The following is a 9,251-nucleotide window of genomic DNA, read 5'->3' as shown; positions in this document are numbered from 1 at the left end:
ATTTGCAAATTCTCAGTTCTACCTTCTTTAGTGCTGCATCTCACATGTGTGCAGTAACAAGTAGAAATATGTAGGATGCATTTATGTGAGAAGATGGCAACTTGAGAGGAGTTTTTATCTTTCTTGCCGGAGGGCACAAGCAGGATATTTTGATAACGTTGATGAAACTTGAATTGACAAATAATTGACACTTAGATATCAAAGACACTGATTGTGTCCAGTTAATACTATTTGATACTTCAAAAAAGGCTTTTTTGGTGGTGAATTAGATATAATTACAGAGTGTTTGTGTAACGTGCCTCACATGCTTAGGGCCTTTAAAGAAAAACCTGCTATTTTTGACCTAATGAGTCTGATTGACCTTTCTTCAAAAAAAAGGTGTCTATGTTTATTCTCCTGACGTTTTATCCATTCCCCCCCGAGTGTACCTCTTGTAGGAACTGTAGTTGTATTTGATTTTGCTTCAATTCAAACACCTGATATTTGATTTCCTACAACTGTTTCGTATTTTCCTTGCCCTCCAAGATGGTCATGTAGCAACATCAAATACTATAAATACACGTTGCCAAGGCAACTAGATTATCAGGGGCGAGAGGTGTATTGTACGTGTGCACTGATAAGCATCTCCTATACAATGCCTTTAGAAAAAGGAACCAACCCTCTACAACCGGAGCAGAAAAGCAGGCATTCCCAGAAAATGTCCTAGCGCCACTTCTTCATTGAATGCACAGGTGATAGAAATTTAGACATGCAGAGTACATGTTCGTGTGTATGCGTGTATTTTTATAACAATTGAAACCACCATCATAGCCAAGGGATTCTTTTGGAGCCAACACACAATGGCATTTGGTGCAGGGTCATTGCTTTGTCATTGCTGCAAGGATTTTGAAAGCCACACACAAGCACATTGTTTGCAGCCACTGGCCTGAGCTTTGGCTTTGGCACCCAAAAGTAGAAACAAGTAGCGATGTGTTATTGAAATCACAAGTGTGTGCACAGTTGATTTTTTTTTTCTTATGAAGAAGCTTTCTGCTTTATAGTTCCCATTTTTAGTTAAGCTTTGTTTTGTTTTTTAAATAATAAAAAATAGTTGCCTTAACCTGAGCATGTTCTATCCTTTTCCCCACAATGATGGAGAATCTACTCACATAATTTGTCATTTGGGAGTTGTTGCACACTGATCTGACCTGCATTTTACCTGGTGACCAGAAGGAATAATGCTAAGTAATCAATAATTATCAAGCTTTCAATGTCATTGGAATTTCCCCCTGTGGGACTCATTTTCAAGCAACAAGATGAATCCACATGCATTTATTGCAGCCAGTGGCCAAAGGGGGTACCATAAGTGAAAATTAGAAAAGGAGAAGGTTGATGAAATTGAGAGGTAGCGAGAGAAAGGCAAGAAGAGGAGTGTCAGATACTAGAAGATAAAGAACAGTGAATAATGGTGGAGGAGGGAGATAGTAAAGGGCAGCAGCTGATTGCCTCTCCCTTTGTGCAATGTAAGAAGTAAAAAGGGAGTGAGTGAGTGAAAGAGAAAGATACGTCCCATGACCACACTCCAGCTGTTGTCATTCTGTCAAGACACACACACACAAACACACAGTGGAGCAGGTACTTCAGGCTGTCACATTACCCTCTTCCCATTTCAAAGAACGACAAAGAAAATGAAACGCACACATGCCATTAATTCTTTTAAATTTCACACATTTACTCTTTATTTTTAAATACTCAATTTTGTGTTTTACGATTAATGTCAATGATTCAGCTTCCCACAGGGTAGTGTAATCAAAATTCACAGGGGACCGAATTGGAAGAAAATTGAGCCCCCAATTAGATGTTAAGGGTAAATTAGAGATCAAAAAGTGGACCAAGGTTAAAGCAGATTGTGTCACACTTTCTGAACTGTGAATCAATGCCATTTTTCCCCTCTCACCCAGGAGAAGCTGTGAATAATTTAAGTCATTTTCAAAGAGAAGCAGTGTGAAAATTATGGCAGCAGGAAAAGAAAATCTCCACCCCTAATGCGATGCTTCTTTGATTCTTTCTTCCTCCTGCTCTGACTTTAAATACTCACACCTATCTTTCCCATAGCAAATACAATTTAATTGAGATGTTTTTGTACATTTGAACTCTTCTCTTCTCTTATCTTCTCTCATTCAGGGACCTTTCACAGAAGAGACAAGAAACCACCAGCTTGGTTGTCTGTGGTAAAACAAGAAGGTCAATGAGTCCCTTGTTGGGGTTATGGCTCCTGCTGCACAAATTTGTGCTGTCACATCAAGGAAACCTGATGCAGGAAGGATAAATACATTATACAGAAGAAGAAAAGTTTGTAACAAATCATAAAATAAGCCACCTTGCAAAAATATTACAAATGGATAGTAAGACAAAATGGACCCAACTTAATAACTTTATTGCTTGTCTGTTCCTCTTCAGCTTTGAGCAAATTTAATTAATTTATATAAGAATTATCTATATATATATATCTATATATATATATATTTATTTATATATGCAGAGCAACATTGAAAGATGTGTTTGTGTTTGTGCATGTGCTCTTGCAAGTGGCAAGTGCACTGTAGGCTAAATACACCTTGGGCTAGTTTAGAGTCACAGTCAACCCAAGGACCATTAAACACAACCTTTCACTCATTTCATCCTCACAGATAATTGCAGTTTTTCCACTGATGATGTTTTTAAAAATCATGCATACAAAATAATAGGTTTAAATAGCCTAGAAGGTAAAAACTAAACTAAAACTACAGACAGTTCTCAGTTAGACAAAATGACGGTACATGTCTATGCACAGATAATGAGGGGTTACAATTACTGTAGTGTCTGAAAATAGCCAAGTGTATTTTAAGATCTAGGTTAATGAGATTTGGAGACAGCCAGAACAAGAGAATTAAGTCTCTGTAGACTTTAAGTTGTGGAATACAAATGAGATACATGAAATTGATTGAATATGAAAACATGTGAAAATGATCCAAAATCTTTATTTCTCTTCAAAATACAATTGTATGGAATGTCTGCATGTATAAGTTGCGGACATGTGTGCAGGATGCAGAGGATAGCAAACGCTGCTTTATTTAATATTACAGTATCACATCATGTGCTTGCTGAGAACAATCCTCAAAAGTTGGTAAAATGCCCTTTTAATAAAAACTACATGTAGTAACTCCAGTTCTATTGGTTTTTACGGTTTGTACGTAGACAGTAAAAAAACAGGGTTTTACCCAGAGCCCTCTGGTTTTGGTTTTACCATAGGTGTGCACGTAGCCCTCTCACATGCCTAGGCCAGCCAATCACTGCCTTTTGTTTGGGGCATGCACGCTCTCTGTCAGACAGTTCTGGAAAAACATGTGCCGACCAGAAGAGAGATGTGTGCCAAATGTTATGTCAAATGCAGCTTACGCGTCCTCATGTAGGCTACATTCACTTTGTCTTCAAGTTTTGAAGACCATAGTTTCGGTGTAACATATCCAAAGGCATTCACCGGAAAAGAAAAAAAAAACGCGAATTGTTCTCAGAAGTTTGTATCGTGAGGTAAGCACGATACAAACACACACATAACTAGCTAGCTAGCTAACGTTACTAAGATACCTGCGCAAGTTTTAGCGTGTGTTGCAATGAGCCTTTGGGGAGGGAGCGCAGTACGGATCGTATGGATGATGACTGGAAAAAAAACACACGGGGTCGACCTTGGTACCTCCCTTCGTCGAGGTAAGACAATTTATAATTTGAATTAACTTTTTGACTAACGTTAAGAACTTTCTTCACTGAACAGCACAAGGTGTGGGGTTTTGTTTTGACGAGAAGGAAATATTTTGTGGTCAATGCTGTTTAGAAGAGTCTGACGTCAAACCAACAGTTACTCCGAGTAGCTAAATTAACTGAATTGAGATTTTTTTTTTTTTTCCCAGGTGTACTTGATTAGTTAGTTTTTTCTGAATTGTTGACACATGAAAGAATTCCTCATATTCTCTGACCTCTACACACAAATCCAAAAACACACACACAAAAGGCAAAACACCACAAATATCCTGCAAAATACTTCAAAAACAAAAAGACTTCAAAACAATGGTATGTTTTCTCAAAATGTCACTTTCCAATTCGGATTCTCGCGTGATTTCATTATATTGCAAGAATCCAGCAGCCATGGTAACTTATACTTTTTCTCAATCTCAAGAATGCAAAGAACAGACTTGTGTTCTTAGGGAGGACGTTCTTGCTGGTTGTTCTTGGAACAATGAACTCGCAAGTTCACAAGCACAGAAAACGCTGTTAACAGTTTGAGACGATGCTTTCTTGCTGGTTTTGCGCAACACTACCTGCAGTGCTCCAAAATAACAGCTAGAAATAAAAACCACAATATAACCACTTTGTATTTAAACAATCTCCGGACAACAAAACCTCGCAACGTTACAACTACTGCAATAATATTGACAAATAACACTTATTGAGCTTTCATTTTATTGTTATGGTTTAGCTCAAACACCGCTTACTTATTCAAAAGAGTGGAACGCGATCCCTACTATTATTAGTGTATTAGTTTAAGTCAGTTTTAAAAAAAACTGGTGGCCATTTTGCAGAGGATGCATTGGTTGGTAACTTGTATGAACTTGGCAGCACCCGTATCCCAACATTCATTTTGGCATTCAACGAGAGTCGGGTTTCTGGTACATAGACAGACCAACAACGGGACAATTTTAACAATTTTCGCCATCTTATTCATCACAAAATTCACTTCTGAGAATGTTTTAGGTGAGAAAACACAGTCCTGACCTCAACCCCATTTAACACTAGTGAGATCAGCTTGGGCATGCTGTTCGTGCCAGAATGACCAACACAACCACGTTGGCTGACTTGCTAATATGGCACCGGTGCCCGGTATCTACTGGACGAAATAGCAACGCGGATTTCGGTCCCTCATTACGGTGCCACTTAAATGTCTGCTCTCTGATGCTCTGAAACGGACGTTAGAGGCAACAAAAACATCGCTGCACGTCACACTAGTAAACACTAATAACACGTTACACTTGGCAGAAGGTAACGTTAGCCTTCCGTTAGCTACAGTAGTAACTGGATTCAACACGGTTCAAATGATGACAGTTAAACGGTGTAAAAGTGTCACTGTATTTCACTGTAGAGGATTCCAACAGTGGGACGTACAACCGCCTGCTGCTAAAGCTATGAGAAACTAGCACTTGGTCACTGCTTGTTGTCGGAAAAACAACAAAAGGCGGGACTAAATGTTGCATTTACTTAAAACTGGTAAACCTCGTGGTGCATTCAAAGTTATTGTAAAATACCCTTTTCTCAAATCTGTTTTTGTCTTTTAACAGCAATTTACTGGTGAAAGAAATAATTATTGCTAAAAGTTAGTTATCACATTTTGAATAATCATTTAAATTCCCCCCTTCTTTGTGCTGATCCAAAAATGTATCCGATCCGTGACTCAAAACCGTGATCCGAACCGTGAGTGTTGTGATCCGTTGCACCCCTATTTGAGAGAGATGGGAAATGATATTGCAAGCCATTATCTCATTGTTTAATTATTAAAATGTGTGGTATAGTTGCATAAGAAATTAATTGCTCGAAATATAGACAGTTGGCAACCGTATTGTCAATTTCGGCAACCAAAAGCTGATGCCTGGTTGCCAAGCCGGCAACCACTTTGAAAAGTTAGCATTGAGCCCTGCTTTACAGAATTATGTCGGTTTTTGATGGAGTGCCACCTGAGGGATCGAAGGTCACGGCCAGTGAATGTTACGTGCAGAGATTTCTCCAGATTCTCTCAATCTTTTGATGATACTATGAATTAGGGGTGTGCAAAAAAAATTATTCGTATCGCAATTCAAGCTCTACCGATTCAAAATCGATTATTAATTAAAATGTTTGGTAACACTTTACTTGAAGGTATCGACGTATCATGAACGTGTCATAAACGTTATGAAGAAGTCATAAACGTTTATGACTTCTGTCATTAAGTGTCATTCGGTTTTTGTCATGACAAGTTGACATTAATCAAAGTGACATTACCAGAAGTTGTCTTGGTCATGACAAGTTGACATTAAATTTGTTTGGGATGTCTTTGTAATGACAACTCCTTCAAGTAAAGTGTTACCAAATTATTTTTAAATGTTATGTCTACTGCAATCACATGGGAAAAGTAACTACATTTACATACTGTGAATAGTTTTTGAATCGAAAATCGATTTTGAATCCAATCTTGAGCCTAAAAATCGATATTGAATGGAATCGTGACATTTTCTGAATCGTGCACCCCCTACTATGGATTGTAGATGATAAAATCCCTAAATTCTTTGCAATTGTACGTTAAGAAACATTTTCGTTAAACTGTTGGAATATTTCCTTACATGGTTGTTCACAAATTGGTGAACCTTGCCCCATCCATGCTTGTGAACGACCTTTTGGGGATGCTTCTTTTATAGAGGTTGACCGATTCATTGGTTTTGCCGATTAATCGGCACCGATAGTTGATTGGTGGAACTATCGTTATCGGCAAAAATCCATACCGATAGTAGGGCTGGGCGATATGGACCAAAAGTCATATCCCGATATATTTTGGCTGAATATCGATATACGATATATATCCCGATATTTTTTTCCGCGAAGTGAGAGCAAATGTTCAGTCAAAGCCCAAATCAAATATGACATGTCACAAGTAGTTTCATAGAAACAATTGCAAAATCAAATAAATAATAAACCGGTTTCTTCACCTGGTTCATGATTAAATGCTCAGCTGTTCAAATAACAATAAAATGTAAACCTAAATACTGTATAACAGGAGTACCTTTTTTGAAATCAAAGCTCCATAGGCTATTTGTGATTCGTTCCAAAGGTCAATTAAGCTTTAGATATTAATATAATCTACTTTGTTCAAAATGTAATGCCTCATGCCTGTAAGCCTAGGTTATAGTCCCATTCTTCCACTTGATACTGCTTCCACTTATATAAATTTAAGATGAACTATCGACTACAAAACAAAGAAATTTATTATGATCGGTTCACAGAACTGAGTCCAAACGGAAACTTCACCCTTCTGAACTAAGAGTTTCTGCTTCAAGGTGAAGTTTAAACAGACTGAAATGTCCAGGCTCATTCCTCCACTATTTATTTCTGTATGTATTTATGCGTTACATGTAATTTTAACGGGCACTGAGCTCCAGATCCTGCAGCCGCAGACGGTCGCTGCCCCGCTGTAGCTTCTTTCCGCCCGCCGCCGCGGCAAACTTAGTGGAACTTTCCGCAGATCCACATGTACAGTTCGTCCCTGACTACGTGTAAGATCCTACCGGTCACAACTCTGTCTTTGGCTGGTCCGATCTGGATCAGCGGGGACCGCGCACCAGCGAGGCGAAGCTGTGTTTTTGCCCGGGAAGAGACGCTGCGGCCGGCCACGGGCTCTCTCCGCTTCCGCCACGCCGGAGCTCAGATTGCTGGTCGGCGGCATATATAATCATAAAACACATTGTCACCTGTTAAATGTTATCCATTGCTGTTTGTTCTTTTCATTTCTCTATCGAACATAATTAAGCAGTACAAAAGTCCGGCATCTTTAGCGTTGATCTGAATGCTTCGGCCCCCTGTTCCAAGATGGCGGCGGGTTTTGACGTATGTTTAGAACCTCACGGCGACATATCTATGGGAGCAAGGATCACATTTGAACTATATCGATATATGCGATATGGTCTAATTCCATATCTCATTTAAAAATATATCGATATATTTGTTTATATCGATATATCGCCCAGCCCTAACCGATAGTTTTTCCTGGTTGCGTCCGTTGCTGGAGCGGCTGAGAAGCGCGCGCTGTCATTCATTACACAGTACACGAGAGCTGAGAAGTGTCTGCTGGCATCATGCATTTCAATAGCGGCCTCTAGAGGCGAAATAAAAACTGTCACTGATGCCTCGTGTTGTTTATTTTCGACACGTGTTACTGCGCGCTGCACGGAGAGCACATGCTGTGCGGAGAAGGCTGACATCAGATGGGCGTTTAAAGCATCGACAGCAAAAAGGTATGTATACAGTACAATTTGTCATATCATTATAAAGTTATTAATTTGTTAAATAGATGCGCCATTAGTAGAGAAAGAACAGCACAACAGTATGTTTGTTTGCTTTCGAGGCTGAGATGACGCTAAACATTAGTAGTAGGCTAACTTACGTCAAGCGGTTAAACACTGACAAAAATAAAAGCAAGTCCGACCCAAATCGTCCACGATCCGTCTAGTGGCTGCCGCTGGAGAATTGAGATGTGTGGAATCGACAGCGCATTCATTTTAAAATCCTCAGCGGAGGAGCATCAACAACTGCCCGAAAGCACGGTAGCGTTATATGGTGGAGCGAGATAGAGAGTGAGTGAAGAGAGTGAGCGCCCAGCGACGGTAGAACAAAGCCGTGACTCATTGAAATAAAACGTGTTTTCGCCGATTCATCTCTATAAATGTGACTGTAGCAAGCATGTCACTATCACTAACGTTATCCACATTTATATTTACACGCAACAAATGATATATCCAGCTTCAAAAAAGTCTAAAAGTCAGAAGTTAGAACGAATGCATTGTGCAAAGAGTGGTTGCTATGGAGACGATACACAGTGTTGAGTTCTGGTTCTGACAGTTGCGTTGAGTTCCGTTGCTCTGATTGGTTGTAGGTCTATCCAGTGAATGAGCATTATAATTCATATAAAGGACAAACTATTTACATTTCTTCAAAAAAGGCCCGTTCTACAGAGAAGAATGGCATCACTGTTTTGAGATTTGGCATACATTTGGGCCTTTTTTGAAGAAAATGTAAATAGTTTGTCCTTTTATATGAATTATAATGCTCATTATGTTTATTTTTGCACTGGATGACTCCAAATATGTAGGAGAACTGTTTTAGACAACACACATGCTTGTGTAGCATTGCTGTGGGTGTAATATCAATAAATATGACATTATTATTTTGATTATTGGCAATAGTGTCTGGACTTTTTTTGAAAAAATGTATGTATTTTGTCAACTGTTTTATCCAGTATCAATTCTAAATACTATCGGTTTATTAATCGGTTATCGGCAAATACGACCCAACCTAGCTATCGGTATCGGTAAAATCCACAATCGTTCGACCTCTATTCTTTTATACCCAATCATGACACTCGCCTGTTTCCAGTTCACCTGTGGAATGTTCCAAACAGGCGTTTTTTGAGCATTCCTCAACTTTTTGTTTCTTGTCTT

The 9,251-nt window shown here is 39.0% G+C and overlaps 1 protein-coding gene across 4 annotated transcripts in view; it reads left to right on the top strand.

Annotated features, from left to right (window-relative positions):
* Positions 1-3,345: 3,345 nt before the first annotated feature.
* The window catches only part of adcy2a (adenylate cyclase 2a), a 110,961-nt gene continuing 105,055 nt past the window's right edge, over positions 3,346-9,251 (top strand). For 3 of the 4 annotated variants that reach the window (XM_039806466.1, XM_039806464.1, XM_039806465.1), the window contains exon 1: positions 3,348-3,726. In XM_039806466.1, the coding sequence (XP_039662400.1) occupies positions 3,668-3,726 (59 nt within the window). In that variant the 5' untranslated portion in view covers positions 3,348-3,667. Of the gene's footprint in view, positions 3,727-9,251 lie in introns of all 4 variants that reach the window. The other variant, XM_039806467.1, reaches the window with a different exon arrangement.

The sequence above is a fragment of the Perca fluviatilis genome, chromosome 7, assembly GCF_010015445.1.
Source record: "Perca fluviatilis chromosome 7, GENO_Pfluv_1.0, whole genome shotgun sequence".
Classification (NCBI taxonomy): domain Eukaryota; kingdom Metazoa; phylum Chordata; class Actinopteri; order Perciformes; family Percidae; genus Perca; species Perca fluviatilis.
This window is presented reverse-complemented; position numbering and strand designations above follow the sequence as displayed.